Source organism: Thamnophis sirtalis, unplaced genomic scaffold (assembly GCF_051295495.1).
Source record: "Thamnophis sirtalis isolate CommonGarterSnake01/CBP01778 unplaced genomic scaffold, rThaSir2_p1.2 scaffold_3, whole genome shotgun sequence".
Classification (NCBI taxonomy): Eukaryota; Metazoa; Chordata; class Lepidosauria; order Squamata; family Natricidae; genus Thamnophis; species Thamnophis sirtalis.
The window spans coordinates 100040882-100063467 of record NW_028261383.1 but is presented as its reverse complement, the minus strand read 5'-3'; the positions used below and the strand labels follow the sequence as shown (position 1 = coordinate 100063467).

The 22586-nt window shown below is 42.2% G+C and overlaps 1 protein-coding gene across 1 annotated transcript in view; it reads right to left on the bottom strand.

The window, feature by feature from the left end:
* LOC148048078 (uncharacterized) overlaps positions 1 to 22586 on the bottom strand; it is a 131907-nt gene that overhangs the window by 60721 nt on the left and 48600 nt on the right. The window contains exons 14-17 of the mRNA XM_087708231.1: positions 21230 to 21442; positions 10399 to 10542; positions 9234 to 9394; positions 140 to 252 (exon numbers count right to left, since the gene is read on the bottom strand). Of these exons, the coding sequence (XP_087564357.1) occupies positions 140 to 252; positions 9234 to 9394; positions 10399 to 10542; positions 21230 to 21442 (631 nt within the window). The remainder of the gene's footprint in view (positions 1 to 139; positions 253 to 9233; positions 9395 to 10398; positions 10543 to 21229; positions 21443 to 22586) is intronic.

Below are 22586 nucleotides of genomic sequence, written 5' to 3'. Positions count from 1 at the left end.
CTGGATGTATCCATGGAGCAACTCAGAATCAAGCTTGACCTTTGACTTTACATCAGTATGTGGCCAGTCTGAAGACAGTTTGAAATGCCAATCTGAAATAATTAGATATCTAAGAATGCTAAAATATCCTTATACATACCATGTCAATGAATGGTGTGCACTATCTTCATAAGACCAAGCCCAGATTCCATCATGATTTATTTCTTGCAATCCTACCCATATTGGCTGTACGATAAACATTTTCAACCATTCCTTCAATTAAAGTTAAGAAAAAAACATTAAACAGCAATATAGTTTTAAATATGTTCAAAGTTACAGATATTTTGCAATTATTGGGAAGATTATCATTTTTTTGCTTTTTTTCCTGCTGAAACACTTTCTGTTTTAATAAAACAAAATACTCTGACACAAAAGCCAGTATGGATTATCTTAAACAAATAATTAGAATTTTCATTAGAATTGTTGAAATTTATAAAATTGCAGTATATATATAAAAAATTAGCAGAGAGGATTGACACTTGTATTTCCATCCTTGCTACATGCCATAATACATGTCCTCCAAGACTTGCATTAAAAATATCTTAAATTCCATTTTTCCCATGCCATATCCCACTAATTTCAATTCACTGCTTTTCTTCCTCTACTGTTTTTTTCCAAAGTGATCACTGAAAAAAAAACCTTATTACTTCAATATAAATGCTTAAATATCCTCTTCCTGTTTATAGTGTATGCCATTTCATTTATTCCTACAAAGATTCTATGTACTGTAATAAACAAAAATTGTTAATTTATAAAATACATGTAAACATGAAAGTTACAGTAAATCACCACAAAACCCCATAGTGGTTGTGGACCAGTTTCCCAGAACCATAGCATATGATAATATTTCATTAGATATGCTTGATTGTTTCAATCGTAATAACTGTGGAATGTCCTCAAAGGAATTAGAATACCAGAGCAACCCATTGTTCTTGTGAAAAAACTAGGTACAGATCAGGAAGCCATACATGGTGAAACACACTAGTTCCAGGTTGGCAAGATTGTAGATTCTCCCCTTATTTATTCAATCTATCGTATTTTTCTGTGCATAAGATTCTACATTTTCTTTAAGATATTTACTTGAAAATGAAGGAGCATCTTATACCCGGGGGGCCAAGAGTAGAAGGTGTGGCCCATCCCTGTCTTCCAGCTCCACTGCACATGCCAGATAAGCCTCCCCCAGTCAGCATGAGGGAAGGAGACCACTTTCCCTCTTTCTTCTCCCTGCTGTTCCTTCTCTCGTGTCAACTACTCCGTTTCCAGTTTCTCCATTGCAGTACAGAACCACCTTTTGAAACTTGTCCCACCCACCACCACCCAGATGCCCTGTAATAGGGTTATAGTTACTAGTATTTTCTTCAGTTGGTATTACAGGTTTTATATGGCCATTTGGAATACATTACAGAATGACCAAAATGGGGCAGGGAAATCACCAAGAGCAAATTTCATAAATTACAGTTGCACACATTGGAACGAATGCAACCTACCTATCTGCTTTAGAAGTCAGGGGAGAAGGGAAGGGCCTTTCTGTAAAAACGGTGGTGCTCTCGAAAGCAACTTCATCGCCTGACTCTAAAGAGGTTGTTGTACTCAGGCCTTGCTGTTTTCAGAGGCAGCCAGATCAGTCCAGCTAGCAACAATGGTGAAAGTGGAGACCTTGCCCACAGGGGAGTTGACCTGCAGCAATCTCTCACATATATGGACCCTTCATACAGCTCTCCACTCCCCAGCCTTCACTGCAGCCCCCAAGCCCCCTAGCAAGCACTACCTGCAGACGGATGCTTCTGCCTATGCCCACCTGTGACCCGCAACCCCTGCACTCCAAAAACTACGGGTTAGGCTGGTCTCGGAAAGGATTTTACAGGCAGCCAGATCTTGGCTCCCCATCAGCCACTCTGGTGAAGAAGCTGGGCAGGGACCAATGGCCTCACAAGGGAAATCCTTCTGGCAGACATCCCCATACAAAGGAACCGAATGGACTGATGGCCGGCAACAAAGGAGGGAAGGAAGGAAGGGGCAAGTGGGTCTGGGAGCGCAGCCCCGATTCCGAGAGGGCAGGGGTCATTCCAACTTCTCTTACTTCAGCCACTCTGTTTCCCCATTGCAGCGCAGCACTCCACCGCAGAGCTTGCCCCATCACCACTGCCCAGATGTCACTTGCTTCCCCCAAGCACTTTTTGCCTACCTGTCAAAACAATTCCAACTGCTCATGGAAAAAAAGAGCTTGCAAACTTGGAATTGATGATTGAACTTTTTTTTTAGTTCCACAAACTTGTTTCCCTGCATACGATGGCAAGAAACGGGATAGATAAACATGATGGAGCTGGAAATCAGGCAGACAAAGAAATGCTTGGGAGAAACAAGGGCATCTGGGAACCAGGCACTGAAACAGGCCCATCTCCCTCCAGCAGTTGCTCAAGCCCACCGGAGGGAAGGCCGGCATCTACCAGCACTTAAATGCAGTGGCATTCCACATTCCTGAATTTTGGGTAAGAGAAGTGGGAGATATCTTATACATGGGGGTGTCTTATAGATGGAAAAATACAATGTATGCTATATTAAGGGATACTGAACTGAAAGAAAATAATTGTGTTTTTAAAATTGGGGGAAGACACACCACTGTCCTCATACTTGAAAATGCAAATGATCTTCAAGATCTAATAATAAAAGTTTAGGAGCATGGTGGAAAAAAATGAATTAAAATTAAATATAAAAAAGATCAAACTAATAGCAATAGATAGCAATAGCAATAGCAGTAGACTTATATACCGCTTCATAGGCCTTTCAGGCCTCTCTAAGCGGTTTACAGAGAGTCAGCATATTGCCCCCAACAATCTGGGTCCTCATTTTACCCACCTCGGAAGGATGGAAGGCTGAGTCAATCCTGATAGATAGAACTATGAGCCTCAGAATCAACAACGAAGATACTAAAGTGGTGGATAGCTTCTACCTTTTAGATCAACCATGATAGGAAGAGAATTGACAACTTTGAAATTTGAGGCTTTGGAGAATACCACAAATATACATGAAAACAAACACGTGTATTGTTGAACAATCAAGCCAAAATTCACTGGAAGCACAAATTATCAGTCTCAAATGATCCTACTTAGACATATGCAAAAACCTAACTATCTAAACAAGATCTAATGTTGGGAAAGGTGAAAAGAAAGAGAAGAAGATGATTAACTATAAGGTGGATAGATTCAGTTATGGTGGCAATGAGTGTACCTTTGAAAGAGCAGATTTGGGCAGATTATCATGATAAATACCTACGGTATGTGGTCGCTAAGATTTGTCAAGATCCTGTTGATACAATCAAATAATCATCTTTGAAATAAGAAAGATGATTTTCTTCATTCTATTCCTCAGATAACAGCCAGGGTAGTGTAGTGGGTTAAAGACATCTAGCTAAAACCAGGAAAACTGTGAGCTTTGGTTCTACCCTTGCACAAAGCATCAGGCCACTTTGCTCTCTTTCAACCTCTTCAGAATGAATGGCAAATGTTTTCCAAATGAACTGTAAGGACTTGTCTTGGCAGTCACCAGGACTCGACTTACCTGAAGGCATATACTAATCCTTCAGATAGTTCAGTAAAACACATTAAGTGAGGAATGTTTAACAGCAAAGCCAAAGAGATGAAAGCTTCTTTTCTTTATCCAGCTTTAAATTTTATCTCTAGATTCCAGGATTAAGAAATTAACCCTCACCCCTGCCAGGATAGATTGTAATGAGTGCATCTTAAACTGGCGGTATTTTATATGCTGGTTGAAGCCTTAGGGATAACAAAGAGAATAAAATAAAAGCCCTGGCATAATTGACCATCCGGAACCAGTTGAAACGCCCTGATGTCCAGGATATGTTGTATTGCCGAATTCATGAGGACTTGCCTCTCCAAATTGCTAGACATCGGGCAACGAATAAAGAAACTCAGGGGAATGGAGAGAGAGACCAGATCTAATGGTCCTTTGCACCCAGTCATCAGGTAGCCTCCCATTGGTGTGCAAAGTACTGCAACCACTCCCCAATGGGAAAGGGGACCCCTTGGGATCTAAGGTTTTCAGGAATTATGACCACCGCCCCCCTGAAAGGGCTTCTTGGCCTGGTTACCCCTCTGGAAATGAAAGGACTGTTGCCATTATCTCTGGCAATACCCACCCGGGCCCTGTAGCCATAGGAACCATAATCATGGCCTTGAAAGGAGGTACCATAGTCCTGCGCCTGAAAGGGCTGTCTCCTAAAATAAAGAGTGGCACAGGAGGCACCTTTCTTGGAGGCTGATGGTAAGACCTTCCACTTATCCTTGTCTTCAGTAAGAAGTGGCTCCAGGGCCTCTCCAAAGAGGGATCCCCCTTTATAGGGAGCTGATGCCAGCTTCCACTTGTGCCTCATGTCCGCCTGCCATTGGCGGAGCCACAAGAACCGGCGGGATGCCACAGAGGAGGCCATGGCCCTGGACTCAAAGTAAGTAGCCGGCAGAGTGGTGTCCGCCATGAATTGAATGGCCACCAATATTTTATTGAAGTCTTAATCGGCCCTCAAGACGGTTGCAGGAATCCTTTGTTGCATCTGTTGAAGCCAAAACAAGGAAGAGCGGGAGAAAAACGATGCAGACATCGAGGCTCGAACCACCCAAGCCGCCGCTTGATGTCCACGCTGTATTGTGAAGTCAGCTCTCTTGTCCTCTGGCTTGAGGACCTCCTCTTGGGAACCTGGCATTGGAGTTGGGGAGTGAAGTGCTGTTACTGGAGCATCCATCAACGGAACTTGGAGGAGCTGACTCAACTCATTGGTCACATTGTAGAACTTCTTGTCCATGGACGATAGTGTAGGGCCTGATGTTGGAGCTGCCCATTGGCATTGCACCACATCCATGAACAACGTCGGGGCCGGAATAGTGTCCAATTGAACTGTCTGCTCGAGGAAAAATGAATTAGCCGATGCAGACTTTGTAGCCTGCACCTGTGCAACTTGCAAAGCTGTAAAGGCGCCCGATGCTTTGGTCTTAGCCAACAGGGTTTTGAAATGGGCTGGCTGGAATAACCCTGAAAACGGGTTTTTTTCTGTGACAGGTTCTTTGTCCCCAGAGAATTCCACATCTTTAATCTCCACATCCTCAGAGACTGGAGACGGACTACGGAGAGATCTAGCCAGCGACACTGGACGCTGCAGTGATGGAACTGGTAGCGTAGGTGCCGCAGCCACAGGGGTCTCCAGCTGGATCATTGCAGGCCTCTGTTGCAGACCAGCAGCTATGCCCTGAGCAATAGCGGAAGATATAGTGTCCTAGATGTTGGACAATGGCAGGGGAAGCAGAGTAGGCATAGAAGGCAACTGAAGCAGGGCCCTGCAGCCATAGGAGTGAACGTGGCTGAAATGGGCCTAGTGCTTACTACCCCCAATGGAGCATCTTGCAATCAGTGTCCTTGCAAGTAAGCCCCTGAACCCCACAGTCCCGGGGTATTTATGGGGAACAAATGACTGAAAGGGCCTGGGTCCAGCTCCAGGGGAAGAGGTGATGGCTAAACTGACTTGCTACTGGCCCTAGACCTCTGATCCCCTTTCGAGGAGGAGGATGAATGCCTGCGGTGCAGCTTGGGATCAGCTGTGCTATCAACCGGATCCTTGGCCTTGCCAGACCAGGAAGCAGATTTGAAGATTTCTTCCCCTTTGAAGGGGTAGCCTCTGCCTCAGACTTTTCTTTCCTTTGTGATGGGAACCCTCTTGGGGATGGTGGAAGCCTCCACCACAATCAGGAGCCCTTGGGTGGAGCTAAGAATGTCCTGAGGCACAGGCCCCTCAGCTTCAGCTGCATCCGCCATTTTAAAACAACTAAGAGACAAACAAAATGGTGTTTGTGCCTTTTTAACGGCCCACAGAGGCCTTAGAGATGCTGTTTCTGAGGGCCCTGGAAATCCAGGCACTTAAGGGTGCCAATCCAGGCACCTCCCTTCTGCAGCCTCTCCTTTCTTCCAATTAAATTCAAAGTCCTCACACTCCTGGTGAAAAAATGCTGCCTCTCAAGCCTGACCCAACAAATTCAATGGGCTGATGGCTAGAGGCGATGCAGTCACAGCAGGAAGCTTTAAATGGTGCGGCAGCTGCAATTAGATTGGCAGCTCAGCGGGGTTCCTAAAACAGCTCAGCAGCTCAGCGGGGTGCTTCAAATGGCGCGGTGGCTGTCTGGGAGGCCGCCTGACTGCCCTCTCTTCCCTCGCTTGCCCAGCAATGCCGGATTGACAGCAGCGCTCTCCTGCCGCTTCAGAAACAACTGGGCAATTAGAGAGAGAAGCGACGGTGCCGCTAAGGACACACTCACTCTTCAAAATCAAACCTCAAAGGAGCGCAGAAGTTCAGCCGACAAGGAAGGCGTGCCAGTCACTAAGCGGGGTCTGGGACACACTAGTGACTCTTCAGCATTGGTAACGTCGTAGGTTGATGCCCCTCATAGCGAGCAGCGGCGTAGAAGCCTTTTTTGCTCCAGCCTACCCAGAGCAATTCGGCTAAGGTGGATTTCCAATACAGCCAATAGGATCAATTATCAACAATAAGTCAATAAATTTCATCAGAGAGATGCGATGATACAACCGTCCTTGAAGTTGACTGAGTCGAAAAGCTGGCTAAGGCTAGCAGCAAGGGGTGTGTCTTAACTGTCTTTAATCAGATTCAGCCCAATCAGAAGGCAAACAATGTCAACCCATGTATGGATGCTATCGCCACATCTATTGAGAATTATTTTAGCCTCCTGTGCCTTAAATATCTTCTCTGCATTCTTTCTAGAATGCAGAAGGTAACTTTTTTTATTGGGGTGACCAAAACTGAATGCAATATTCCAAGTGTGACCCTACCAAGGCATTATAAAGTAGTACTAAGACTTCACATGATCTTGATTCTATATCTCTGTTAATGCAGTCTAGAAATGTGTTAGTGTTTTTGGCAGATGCAGCACACTACTGGCTCATATTTAAGTGATTGTTCACTAAGATTCGAAGATCCTTCTCACACTTCTATTGAGCCAGGTACCACTAAATCTAGAAAGATTTAGAAGACTTCAAAACTTCCTGATGTTCTTCACAAAAATAGTGGAACTCAAAACTATATCGTGGGAAATGGCTGGCTTTCTTCTTCCTTTTGATTTGGAACTTGCCCATAAATTGTTTGTCTTCTATTTCAGTCAGTATATGGCCATGTTTCTGCTGTTATAATTGAACTATAGTATTTCACTTTCTTGTACTTAACAATATAACTAGTCTGATTTATCTGTACTTCATCTATTTATATCATGTTTATTCTTGCTTGTCTTCTGATGATTTCAGACTAAAGTTGATAATAAAACTCATCAACTTCTTCTTCATCTATGGTAAGAATCACTACATTAACATAATATTAAAAGGTTGCTCAGAAAGTCACTGATTATATTGTACTCAAGTACTGTCATTGCTATGTCCTTCAGCAACACCACTCCATTTTTGGATGTGTTCTTAATAAATAAAATGATACTTTTTCATGTAAATTCCAGTCCATTTCAATTTGCTTATATTAAGAAGTTGATGTGCAGTTGATTTCCAATTTCCATGCTTCTTATTTGCCATGTGCCACTATAATAATCTGAATTTTCTTTTGCTGTATGACAACATTAGTAACTACATATGAGAAAGCTTTTCAACGAGCCACATAATAAATACCATTAGTTCACTGAAAGATCTTCAATTCTTTCTCAGTAGCATGTTGAGTGTTATATAATCTAGGAGCACCGTATAATTTATGATTTTATTTTGTCTATCCATGGGTTGTTTTTTTGTAAGATACAGCAGTGGTTTACCAATGCCTTCTCTTGCATAACATGAAATTAAGTCATTGACTTTATTACTAAAGTGCCTGCACAATGTTTTTACATGTTTCTACCTGATAAACAGTATGAACTTTCTTGCTTTAGCGAGGCAACTGGAATAATTAAGAAGCAATCAGACAACCACTTATTGAAATTGTGTAGGATCTCCTGCTTGAGCATGGGATTGGATTAGAAGGTATCCAAGGTCCATTGCCATGCTGTTTTTCTGTTATTCTATTATGTGATTCTGCAGGGATCATATATTTAGAAATGTACCCCCAATATTTTTCACTTGTCCCACCTAGGAACACTACAATGTAACAATGCAGGAGGACAATAGGACTTGGAGGGATAAGGAGACTCAATTTAACACATTTAGAGCATTGCTTTGAGATAAAGGCTAGATCTAAAGTGTTACTGCTTGTGTAAGTTAGGCCAGGTACAATTATAATTACATTTTTAAAATTGTCCTGAGTTTATGAATTTTTATGAACTCTCTACCAAGGTCATGGAAGTTGTGGCTCACCAGCATTATCTGCTCAGGCAACTCCATCTCGAGCTATGCAGTCGAGTCTAGGATCTCAGGGAGGGATTTTGTCATGGAGCAAAGCAGAAAACACCTACATAGCAATGCTCACTTGTCACTACAGCCTACCCTAAAATACATATAATCCTAATCCTCAAATTGCTGGTATATTTTTCTTTTGGAGTTTATGGGGAAAATGGGAATTAATCAACTTCTTAACATTTTTAATATTTCAAAAATAATTAGGTTGCCTAAAACTGATGAAACATGTTGTGATATTACACTCTGAGCTTCCAGTTAAACTAGAAAATGCTTTAGAGGTATTAATGTACCTTTGATCTAAAGTTCTGGATGGAAGAAATGTACATTTTTTTACATATATGGCTTTTTAGCAAAGTTATAGAGAATCTGATCAATATCTATACTGTGATTTGTTGTTTTGTTGTATGTACATTTATTTCAACATGTACTTTCTTTTCCCCTTTTCTTTATTGGTTTTGCTTTGGGTTAATTTCCCTTACAGTCTATTTCTTTTAATTATTTTGATTTGTTATGTATTTGTCTTTCAGATTCCAGATTAAAACCAACACATTTTTAAATATATGGAAGAAAGCATGTGCTTGCTGATATACCACATGAATATTACCCATGAGTAGTACTTAAAAACTGTTAATTCATTTACATTTTTGCTACAGTTCTTAACTTCAGTAGAATATGAACCAAAACCTTTAAGCTTTCTGAAAAATATGGCATTCTTTTGAAAATAATCATGTATTTGGAGAATACCAGTAAAATAATTTTAAAAATTCATCAGAAAAAATATTTAGTAATAATCCTACCAAATCATCTTTGTCTTCAATCCATAGAAGTTCAGAAGCTCTAAATCGACTGCAGGAAGAATTTGCCTCTTTCCATGTATCAAAAGAATTTACAAAATAATAACAGTATCTATTCCAGTAGCGCCATTTAGTCAAATCTGGACATCTCTCACTGACAGAGGCTTTAAAAATGAATACATAACAGGTAATTTAATTCTGATATAAAATGAGCAATTAGTTACATCATTAACATCATGCATTCATTTTTTATTACAAAGCTAGAATTTTCAGACCATTCACTCTCTCTATATATTATTAGACAATAATTAACAAATAAAGGAAGGAGAGTTTAATAGTTGTTTATAGGCAAACCCAGGTACTTTCCTCTTTTGTCAAAAACATACATGCAATTAAAAAATCAAATGCTTTTTTGCTTGAATGATGTAAGCATTTTAGATCCCCAATGCATATATGTACAAGCAAACAAACAAGCCTTGACATATAACCATTCTTTCAGTGACTAATCAAATAGTACTGAATAAAAGAACTTGTGATCCCTGCCCAAAGCTTTGGTTGCTGAAGCACCTCCATGGTCAAGTAAACAAATTCGGGCACTTGTCAATCTACCCACCCTTATGACCAACCACAGGAAAGTTGCAGCAGCCCACTGCACCTCTTTTCCTTCACTGGGTTCTCAAGCCATTAAGCAAGAGCCTTGGTAGTGCAATGGCTAGACTGCAGGCTACTTCTGCTGACTAATGGCTGCCAGCAATTTGGCAATTCGAGTCTCACTGATTCAAGGCTGACTCAGCTTTCCATCTTTCTAAGGTCAGTAAAATGTGGGCCCAGATTGTTCGGGGCAATATACTGACTCTGTAAACTGCTTAGAGAGGGCTGTAAAGCATTGTGAAGTAGTGTATAAGTCTAAGACCTCTTACTACCTGTGTAGAGGAAGAAAGTAACTGACACCTGCATTTCTTTGTGGACTTTAGTATATATATATATAGTGGCTAAATCACTATAAAACAAAATGTGTGTCGGGAAACATATAATAATATTACTGCTGTTCTTACAAAGGTATCATAAACAAGAAAGCACTCAGAAATATTTTTGAGCCATTTCACTCAGAAAATTAATTAATAGCTTATGTATATTATCCTAATGACTGAGTTTAAAAAAAACTTACACCTGGAACAACTCTCTAGAGAGACCTGATCTAGGCAAGTGGTTTTCTCATCACAAAAGCCAGTCATCATATTACAAAGTGAGGCACTTCTGCATTCTGGACATTCTTCTTCACATGCATATCCATAACGTCCTTCTTTGCAACCTAAAATTGAAAAAATAAAAATGAGATCTCAGCATCAACATTTCAATGTTTAGGTAGATGATAAAAAATTGTATAGTATGGATAGTATAAAAAGATTTGGACAAATGCTTTGGACTAGTGTGAGCAACAGCATACGTCAACTATTCATTAAAATGATTTTACTTCTTTCAAGTTTTCTCATAATCCTGACAAAACCATGCAATGGTTCTTAAAAATCCATTCGCTAATACAATTCAGTTATACTGTATTCAAAATTGAGTATTAAGCAGTAATATTTTTTCAAGCTCTTGCAGAAACTTTAGAAAGTAACACTGCTGTAATGAATAGCAGAGAAGTGATGAATGCAAGATCAAATGTTTGTTTCAAATCCATTTTGAACCCATATTTTTTAATCCATTATATGTTGATATCTCAAAATATATTTGTCCATATGAATACATACAGGTACTCCTCATTTAACAGCCTAAACATGGTCAGAAATATATATGTAGTTAGATGTTTGGATTCTCATGACTTTTTAGAGACAATGCAAAATTGAACTGTAAATAAGTAATCCTAGTTTATGGAGATGCTGAGTGATACAAGTCATGGTTGCTGAAAAAATGCTTTTTCTATTTTTATAACGTTTTTTATTTTTCATTTTCATAACATATAATCACATGTATACTATTACATAGCGAACATCATATTGTATTATTAAATGTTTACATCAATTCATCTTACCATCAACTCCCCCAAAAAATTATTGGCTCTTTTGCTCTCTATACACCATATTTGTACCTTATCCATCACTTTCATCTCCCTCCCTCTACCTCCTTTCTTCCCTCTGTCATCCTTCTCTTCTCTATCTCCCCTTCCTCTCTCCTTCTCTTCTCTCCCCTTTCTATTACTTTCTCTCCTCCTCTTCCCCCTCCTTGCCTCTCTCCTATACCTCTCTTCTTCCCTTACTTATCTCCTCTACTTCACACTCTTCATCTCATTTACTTGGTGTATTTCAGCTTCTGAGCAAGCTCCATTTTATGTTGATGGTATTTATAATTCCTTTTCAATATACATATTTAATTTTAATAAGTATTCTCCTCCTTTAAAAAAAAGTAGAACAAAAAAGTATACATATAGTCATTGTGCTTTTAAACACACACACACACAGACTACTTTTGGCCAAGATGAAGACCTGGTTACAATTCTCAGCTATTCTCATCATTATCTTTATATAATTATATGTTATGGCCCAGCAGGATCCAGTTGAGCTGCTATTGGACTCGGATAGCGAGGAACCATATGAGTCTGCCAGGGAAGATGTGGACGACCCTGGGCACGGTTCAGACGCAGAGAGACCCCAGACAAAGAAGAGTGGAGAAACGGAAGCAGCAGCTGCTGATGCAGACTCAGAGATGATAATTAAGCCCAGGTGGTTGTGGCTTGGCCCCTCCCAAGAGAGTATATAAATAAAGAAGTGGGGAGGGGTCATTTGCAAGACACAACCGTTTGAATCAGTATTGGAATACTCTGTCGGTCATGTATCTGTGCCTGTTGGATTTTCAACTAGTCTTACATGTAAGTCGTGTCTGGGCCTTCAGCCAAAGGAGTTGATAAAGCTTTGATTAAAGAGTGGCAAACAGCCAAGCCTGTGTCTGGGTGATTTGCAGGTCGGAAGGGGGGAGGGTCAGAACAGTTTGTGTCTTGCCCCATACAAACAAAAGCTACATTGAGCCACCATGGAGCAGCTCCGTGCTGAGAACGCTCAATTAGCACAGCAGCTGGCTTTACTGGCTGGCCAGATAGCTCAGCTTCAAGGGCCTGTTATTCCCTCCCAGCCTCGGAGGAAATGTCCAGTTGCCCTGCCTGACAAGTTTGATGGCACCCAAGCCATGTTTCCAGCTTTCTTGGGGCAATGCCAGCTTTTTATCAGTCTGAGAGTGGAGGACTTCCCACTGACCAGGCTAAGGTGGGATTCATTATCAGCTTGCTCTCAGGCTCCACAGTTCGTTGGGCTACTACTTTGTTGTCCCAGGCTAGCCCTTTGCTTGACGTTTTCAGGGGGGGTTGCGAGCACCTCAACCTCATGTATGAGGACCCCATTAAGGAGGAAACAGCCACCAGACTGCTCAAGACGCTGCAGCAGGGCCGGGGATCCTTGCAGGATTATGTCAGCGAATTTCGGCTCCTTAGCCAAGATTCAGCCTGGAATGAGGCAGCCCTCATGGACACTTTTCAAGATGGGCTGTCGGACAATCTGCAGGATGAGCAAGTGTGGGTGGACAGGCCACTGACGTTCAACAAGCTGATCCACCTGTGCCTCCAGATAAATGCCCGGTTGCAAAGGCGGGGGCCTCGCCACACATCCCAAGAGACCAGGGGGCTGCCGATCCCGCAGGAGACCCTAGCTCCATGGGAGGAACCCATGGATTTGGGCGCCGCCAAACCCCGCTTGTTGCGAACTGAAATGGACAGACGGCATGCAGGGGGGGTTGTGCTTCTATTGCGGGGATCTCAGACACCTGGCCACAGCTTGCCCCAAGAAGAGAAGGGGGGTTGCGAGGTCTGGGGCCTACTCCTCAGCTCCAGAACAACTTGTCAGGGAACAGGCAGAGCCCGATCTGAGGGAGACCTTAGATTGGGCGCACACTGAAACAGAGATTGATGGCCCTCCTTGGCACATGATCTTGGCAGCACGCATTCTCCTGTCTGGTAGTCTGCTGGGGATTCCAGCCCATGCCCTGGTCAATTCCAGGGCTACCACAAACTTCATGGACAAGGCATTTGCTACTAAGTACACCATCCCTATGTGTCCAGTGGACCCACTGATGCTGGTTGAGAACATTGATGGCCGGGTGCTCTTGTCTGGGCCTATCAAGGCCACCATGCAGCCCTTGCCACTGGTCCTCAGGCATCACAAAGAGGCCATCCAGTTTTACATTGCTTACATTACAGTTTTCCTTATACCACTGTCAAGACCAATGGAGTTTTTTGTCTGCTTTTTATTTCCCTCTATTTCTACCCTTTCATTGTCTTTTCCCCCTTCTTCTTTGAACTCTTCTTTAGATATCTGCTTCTCTGGGTTCAGAATTCTATTTAGGCTTGATTTTAATGATTTTAATGATTTTTGCATATTTTTATACCTTCACACAGTTCTTCAAATTCCCAGTTTTCCATGATGTCCAGTTCCAAAGTTAGAGTTTGTTATACAGTTCTTATTTCAGAGTTCTAATCCACCTTAAATTTATCTACTTCAGCTGCTGTGGGGAAAAGCAATGGGAGCCATCTTGGTCTTTTGTTCTTCCTTAATGTCCAGTTCCAGAATTGCAGTTAGTTATACAAGTCTTATTTCAAGGTTCTGGTCCACCTTAAATTTAGTTAATTCAACTACTTTGAAACTGGAAGAGAAGCTGGAGCCATCTTAATCTTTTGCAGGAAAAAAAGGAAGAGAGGGGGAAACCCGTTGTATTTCCCAGTTCTTGACTCTGTTATTATTCTTTCCCTTAATAGCTGCTGAAAATATATCAGTTGGAGCAAACTTGCAAACAACCAGAATATCAGGCCTATAGTTATGCTCCTTTTAGGATCTTTGGCCTGCCACACTTTCTATTATTTCATTATGCTGTTTCATTAGTGCAGTAGTTGGGAGGGGGGAATAGAAAGGAGTAGAATGGTGGAATGTGTTGTTGTCATTCTTTTCTAGAAATCAAGGTCATCTTTTCTCTCCGCACCTCTGCACCTGACCGGAACCAGCTGGTTGGAGATGCCAGTGTGGCTGAAGAAGATTGGACCATGTGATGGATTTATGGGTGTGGGGATAAGATCATGAACGTTCAACTGGGTGGAATCCCAGGAAGTTTTCAGATTTGGGATTCCACAATTCGTTGCCAACATGTCTTTCTTATTAAATTGGAACTTTAAGGATAGCTCTGCCTTGGACTCTGATTTAATTCTGCATGATATTTGGAATGCTGACATTATCCCAAATCTCCTTTTAAAATAAATCACCAGCACCCTGGAGGAGGGCTGTTGAGGGGGGTGCTGATTTCCCAAAGCTGACCAGGTCAGCGTAAAATATCAGTGAACAATTAAGAGAAAGCTTTTTGAGATAAGAAGCTGAGATGAGACACTTCTCTAAACCTCTCCCAAGCAGCAAAGGAATTTGTGGGAGAGGAAATTTTCAGATAAATAGCGTCTGGGAAGATGCAGCCGGAGGGGACTGTGAGAACCAATTCACCACACGAAAGTCCCAGATCAACCTGAGCAACTAAACGTGAGAGCATGCTCCCTCTCCTTCACCCCAGCCAAGGCTTGGGGGAAAAAAACTGGAGTGGAGATTTTGACTCCTTCCAAACAACGATAAATGAAATGACCCATTACCCTGCAACTGAATTGAAGACATATTCCCTATCAAAATGGGAAACCCGGCCAGCAAGAAGGGATTTGGCCAGCATCTTTCACTTGCCAGCCGCCGGAAATTGGTCTGCAGCTTGTCAATGAAGCACCACCAAATTGGGCTTTCTTCCCAGAGTATGGATGGAAAAGATGCCAGTGGGCACCTGCTTGGCCATCAGCATGGGAAAATCCTTCAAGCCTGCAGAGGGGGCCTTGGCACACAACCCCCCTCCTGCCAGCCATTGTTGGTTGAACTGCAACCTGTGAATCAGGAACCCCCGGGATGGGTCTTAACCCAGGTCATGGATGCAAGGGATGCCAGCGGCCACCTGCCCTCCCTCAGCAGATGGCACCATGGCAGATAACTGGACAGTGGTCAACCTAGGGATTGACCCCCCTACAGAGTCCAGTCTCATCTGCAATGCCCCAACAGGTTCTTACCCCACCTTCCTACAGAGAAGTTCTCGACAATGGAAGAAGGGATTACTAAGGGGGAAGCTACAGGATGGATAGCGGAACAATGTGATGAGGCCGTTCCTAAGTTTAGAGATATAACTAGGTTCCTTTCCTCATGGGGCCCAATAAAATGCCACTATTGCTGTCAACTTGGCCACAGAACATCAGAATGCTTGGCTCCAGCCCCAATGCCACAAACGTGTGTACCAACCACCATGGCGATAAAGAGAAGGCACCAGATGCCACCACAGAAGAGTCATCTGGGCCAACAACCTCTGGAAGAGGATCCCCAACTTAAAGTGATAAAGAGTCCTACCAAGGGGGAGGCCTTGGAGCAGGAAAAGGGGAAATAACCACTGGAAGAGGATCCCCAACCTATGATGACAAAGTATCCTACCAATGGGGAGGCCTTAGAGGAAGAAAATGCTGAAGATGACCCAATGGTGAATGCACCCATCCGCCCCTTCGCCTTCCAAGTCAATCTCCAAGTACCTGAGACGGGGGTGGAAGGGGAAGTTGAAACAGTTGTGGACACCGGTTGCACGCGATGCTTAATCAGCATGTCAATTGTCAAGCAACTAGGCATACGCACAAGACACCTAGCCTGTCCCATTTGGGTTGAGCAGGTAGATGGAACGCTAATTGGAGGGGCCCCAGCCACGCTAATAACTGAACTGGTGACGTTACAAGTGAGCCGCCACTATGAGCTTCTCAGATTCATTGTGGCTCCAGAGATGCCGGAAAAAATAATCTTGGGGCTTGCATGGCTTGACAAGTGGAAACCTACGATAAAGTGGGAAGATGGTGGTAGGAAATTGATGATTGCATTTGGGCTGCTACCACCGGTGGAGGAAAAGGGCCAGCCAGGGATGATTGAACCCAAGAGCCTAGAACCTGCAGCGGAGACAAAAACCCGAGGGGTCCAACAAGTACCAAAAAACTTGTTGGGGGATGTTTTGTCAAAAAAAAACACAGGACAACAGTAAGAAGGGAGAAGTTGTTCACCCCATCATTTTTTCCTCCCACCAAAAGACAGCCCAAGTCACTAACCAAAGCCAGGATAAGCTGATGACAACTATGAAATTGGTGCTCCCAACAGACCAGTGGCTCAACAATAACCAGGAAATCCTAACAATGGAAAGTAGATTAGTCTGGAAAGGGTCCAAACTGTATGTCCCTGAGGGGTTGAGGCTGGAAGTTCTACAGCAAAGCCATGAGGTGGAACTAGGAGGCCACTTTGGATTCCTAAAAACGCTCCACCTCGCCAGATGTCAATTTTGTGGCCAAAGATGAAGTTGGAGGTGGAAGATTACGTAAAAAGCTGTGCTACTTGTGCAATGATGAAACCACTGCCGGAGAAGTCCCCTGGACTACTACAATGAGTGGCCAGCCCTAACCGACCATGGGAAGAGGTCACAATGGACTTCATTGTTGAACTCCCAGACAGCAGTGGGAATAGAGTAATCTGGACAGTTATTGATTTGGTTTCCAAGCAGGCACGCTTCATTGCTTGCTCAGGATTGCCATCCGCAAAGAAATTAGTGAAAATGTTTGTGAAACACATTTATCGCCTGCACGGAGTGCCAAAGAGGACCATTTCAGACCACAGGGTCCAGTTCACAGCCAAGTTCTGGAGAGAGGTCCTACGTTCCATTGGGTCTGTCGCTCGTTCCCTGCTGGCTCTAGATTGTCCTGGGAACCAGTAAGTGTGAGCAAGAGAGGGTGGAAGACGCCCACTTTATCTCCCCTAAGTCCAGCTGCACAACCAACTACAGAGCAAAACTTTCCCTGCCTCTGCCCCGAGAGTGGAGAGGTATAACTTCTGTGACATAAATCACCCTGGATGTTCCGCAGCTTGGAGCAGAATCGGCAGGGACTCCAACCATTATGCAAAGAAATCCCAGGAGCGCATCTGCCAGCCAATGTCGGCTGGCGACTCCCCGGGGGAGAGCCTTCTCTGTTGCAGCTCCGGCCCTCTGGCTACCCTCCCAGCCTTCCGCAAAGCCACCAAGTCCTGGCTGTTCCAGCAGGCTGGGGGGAGCTGAGAAACATCTACCTCCACAGAAATTGTGAATGTTGGTCTTGTTTTTAATATTTTGTCTTTGTCTCATTTCCCCCCTTTCCCTTGTCTTTTGTGAGCCGCCCGGAGTCTTCCGGGAATGGGCGACATACAAGACAAATAAATAAATAAATAAATAAATAAATAAATAGATAGATAGATAGATAGATAGATAGATAGATAGATAGATAGATAGATAGATAGATAGATAAATAAATAATAAATAAATAAATAAATAAATAAAAGTTAGCGACGGAGCAGAGAGTGGCCTCTCATCTAACAGGATCATGCGCGGCACTTGGAAACTGCTGCGCGGTGTTTCCATATTATGTGCGCGGCCGCGCATGCGCGCACCTTAGAGGGAACACTGTCTAGCAGATGCGACAGAAGCCTACAAGAAGCAAGCTGATAAACACCGCTCGCTCCAAACCCCCTCCATGTGGGGGACAAAGTTTTTGTGTCTACCAAATACATAAGATTAAGAGCCAAGGTGGCGCAGTAGTTAAATACAGCACTGCAGGCTACTTCAGCTGACTGCAGTTCTGCAGTTCAAATCTCACCGGCTCAGGGTTGACTCAGCCTTCCATCCTTCCGAGGTGGGTAAAATTAGGACCCGGATTGTTGTTGGAGACAATATGCTGACCCTGTAAACCACTTAGAGAGGGCTGAAAGCCCTATGAAGCGGTATATAAGTCTAACTGCTATTGCTATTGCTATGGCTATTGCTATAAGATTAAGAATGCCTAGCAAGAAATTTGGTCCAAAATTTCTAGGTCCATTCCCAATAGTGAAGATAGTTAACCCAGTTACAATTCAACCCAGTCTACCCAGACGTCTGGGGAAAATTGACCCAGAATTTCAGTATAGCTTGTTGAGACCAGTAATTGGGTCTAGCATAAGAGCATCCACCCAAGCTTTCTCTCCTCCTGTAGTGATAGAAGGGGAACCACAATCTGAGGTGGAAAAAATTGTAGACTCCAGGCTGAATAGGGGTCGCTTACAATATTTAGTGCAATGAAAGGGTTACCTTTGCCTGAAGCCACTTGGATAAAAAGCTGGGACTTAAAAGTGGAGAAGTTAGTAGAACAATTCCATGAGAAGTTTCCCGATAACCCAAAGGGTCCCCCTGAAGGGGGAAGAGGTGGTTAGTTTTGTTATGTTAACTTTTATGTTATTCTCTTTTCAGGAAATGTTTCTCTTCTGAAGAGAGGCTGCCTGTCAGGCCTGAAGTTATGTTCCTTTTAGGATTTTTGGCCTGCCACACTTTCTATTATTTCATTATGCTATTTCATTAGTGTAGTAGTTGCGAGGGGGGAATAGGAAGGAGTAGAATGGTGGAATGTGTTGTTGTCATTCTTTTCTAGAAGCCAAGGTCATCTTTTGTCTCCACACCTCTGCACCTGACCGGAACCAGCTGGGTGGAGATGCCAGCATGGCCGAAGATTGGACCATGTGATGGATTTATGGATGTGGGGATAAGATCATGAACTTTCAACTAGGTGGAATCCCAGGAAGTTTTCAGATTTGGGATTCCACAGTTCATTGCCAACATGTCTTTCTTATTAAATTGGAACTTTAAGGATAGCTCTGCCTTGGACTCTGATTTACTTCTGCATGATATTTGGAACGCTGACACAGAATTGGGTATGTTTCTCTTTTACCTCCTGCTTTTCCAAATTCTGATTTATGACAGTTGGTTAATTAAAACTTCCTGCCCAGTCAAGGTTAGGTTATCAGTTATCAGTGAGAAGTGCTTTTTTCTTGATTTTTTGGAGTTGCTTAAGATATATTAGATGGAAGAAATTCAAACAAAGTAAATCCTTCAGGATGTTGGTTTCTATTTCAAATCCAAAACCAAATTTAGAGTTTCTATTTGAGTGTGTTTGTCATTTCTCTGCTTTCTCCCTTTCTGTCCAAAATTGTTTCAAACAAATAGCTTTTTTTTGGGGGGGCAGGGTGTTTCAACCCTCCATTTTCCTTTTCTTTCTTTCTTTTTGAAAAAATCCCAATCTGACCATCAATATTATTTATGTTCTCAAGATTTCTTTGCCTTTTCCAGGTTTGATTTATAGCTGTGGGTTAGATAAATTTTCTTACCAGTCTTTCATCTCTTCCACACTCTCCTGTTCATTTGCTCTGACTGGAAGCCAGCATATTGTCAGCCATGTTGTAGGCTGCCGCCCCGACTCTGATTCATAGGGAAAATCTCCAGACCCAGAGGGAGGCAACAGTGAGGGACCTGTTGCCTCCCTCTGGGTCTGATGAGATGCTGCAATCTTCGTCCTCCCTCCAGGGGGGTTCTGATCCAAAAAAGGACCCCCGGAGTTGGTTTGTCAGACAAGGTTCTTGTGAAACTCTTGAGAGCCCACACACCCCACGTCTGTCCAGCTGAAGAACTTCCTGTCGAAGATGCTTTTTCAAAAGGCAACTGGACTTTGTTTTTTTCAAATAACATCTTAAAGCAAAAATAATGAAAGTCCAGTTTCCTTCGTGATAAATAATCCTAGTCAACATTCAATACCAAAATGGAAAGTATGAATCAATACCATAAATTAGAAATCTAGGAAAGACAGAAAATCATTACAAATGTCTTAACAATGTAAATAACAGCCGAATCCTCCGCTCCTGTTCCTTCCTCAGCTGTTGGAAGAAGCCCACGTGTGCTTCCTTCTCTTTGAGAAGCAGTTTGCAAAGTCTTGGTTTTGCAAGGAGCTTGTCAAAGAGAATAAAGCAGTGGAGGAGGGCTTCTTTAGATGAGCCCAGGCAAGAGCAGTGTTGAAGCCTGATCCAGACTGGGCTTGTCTGAAGAAGTCATCCCCCCCCCACCCCCCCGGCTCCCTTCTTTGAGAAATGGTTTGCAAAGTCCCAGTTTTGCAAGGTGCTTGTCAAAGAGAAGGAAGTGCGGGCTTCTTCCAACCACTGAGTCCTCCACTCCTGTTCTCCCTCAGTTGTTGGAAGAAGCCCACTCTTCCTTCTCTTTGACAGCCTCTTTGTTTCTAATGGGGTGGGGAGAAATCCATGTGTTAGAGGGAAGGGAGGGCTGAGCTTCTACTAGAGACTTCCTTTCCTCCCTCTAAAACATGGATTTCTCCCCCCCCCCTCCACTTTGCAAACGAGGCAGCTGTCAAAGAGAAGGAAGTGCGGGCTTCTTCCAATAGCTGAGTCCTCTGTTCTGACAAAGTGGGTGGGCAGGGCAAGCATGGTGCAGACAGGCAGAGCAAGAGAGAGAGCGGAGGGGGCAGGCCAGGGGAGGGACTGTACTAGTACAGGGTATCGGGGGGCCCAGTAGGCAAACTGACACCCAATTACCACTACCGCTATGGGCGTACCAGACCAGACTGTTTGAAACCCACCTCTGCTCTGTGTCCTAATATATGTTCTGCATATGTATTCAGTCTTTGTTTAGTGAATTTAATACTTCTGAAGTCCATCTGTTCCCTTGCTGTATTACAGAGTTAATAGGTGAATTTATCTATAGGAAAGGAATATTTACTAAAAGTAACAGACCAAGCTTTGATGCTTCACCTGCAATGTAATAATTTTGAATTTTCTATACCCAAGCATATTCATATACTATAATCACATGTAAAAACTTATTCTGGCCCATTTTTTATAATTTTATTTGTGACCCTACCTAACATTTTGTAAGATATTCAAGTTTAATTTTGATGCTTATTGTATGCCAATATTTTAAGTTTCAGAAAACATAAATCTGCTTTTTTATTCCCCAGTTCACAAATAATCTATAAAATGCAGTGTTGCAATCCCAATATATAAAAAAATAGAATAGATCCTTACTTGTTTTTAAGTAAACTATATTATCATCTGAAGCCGTCACCATTTCTGTTCCTGTGACAGGAAAATGTCCCCTTGGCCAGCTACTTATTCCAGTACAATTCACATTTATTATACAATGATATCTTGCATCTTCAAGATCTTCATATTCAGCCAGACCATAAGGATTCAACATTATTTTCTCAGGGTACTTAATAAAAGGTTGAGAAAGATCACCTTTTTTAAAATTAAAATAAAAAATGTTAATAAGGTTATGTAAATGTAACATGAATTATAGACTAAGGGTAAAAGGAAACTAAGTAGTCATTTACTAATTTACCCACATTTCCCAGATAAATAACCATAATAATTTTGTGTAGCAAAACAACACTAAATGTTACATTGCTTATCAAACACTTAACACATTTTTTCACTGATCAAGTTCAGATTATTCATGAAAGCATATATAATGTTTGTTTGTTTGTTTATATCCTGCCTTTATTATTTTTAACTCAAGGCAGCGAATATATGCAACGCACCTTCTTCTTCCTATTTGCTCCATAACAATAACAACCCTGTGAGGGGAGCTTGGCTGAGACAGTGTGATTAGGTGTGACTAGGTTCTCCCAGCTAGCTTTCAAGGCTAAGCAGGACTAGAACTCACAGTATCTTGCTTTCTAGTTTCAATTAATTGTCTATCATCAGTTACAGATTGATATATATGTTAGTCTTTGAAAGGCCATAACACTTTTTTAAAAAAAAATAGTTGCTAGCTAAACTGAGGGACCAGAATTTCTGATGAAAACAGGAAAAACATACCATCTTTCAAATGAGTATTAAATCAATGATTATGATGTCTAATACTGATTCTAAATATTATCCCATTTACTTAGGTAATATTCTGATTCAAAAAATTGAAGTGTTCTTTTAATTAAGTAAGCAAAACTGTGTAACAACAATCCTATCATAAAGCCTTCTTGTTGCTTTATTACATTTATATATCCCTTTTTTTCCAAATTGGCTCATACTCCTTTGCTGACTGAATTTCCATTTCTTTCCCAAAAATTACTTCAATCTGAGAGTGCTGCGTATGTTTTCTTTCTTATTAAATTAAAATTTTAAAATCCCGATAGTAATAATATCATTTCCAAATACATCTATCTCTTCAGGGAAAGATATCTGATACAAGAACAATTTCCTTTTCCTCTGTGTATCTGTACTCTCTTCAAATATGCTCTACAGAATTTGGATGCTTCCTTCAACAGATTTAGGGACAAAATAAGAGAAAGACCAGCAAAGATGGCAATAAGATCAAGACAACTTATATACTTATATCATATACATTAATAATAGAAATGTCTAGTACAGTAGCAATTATTTC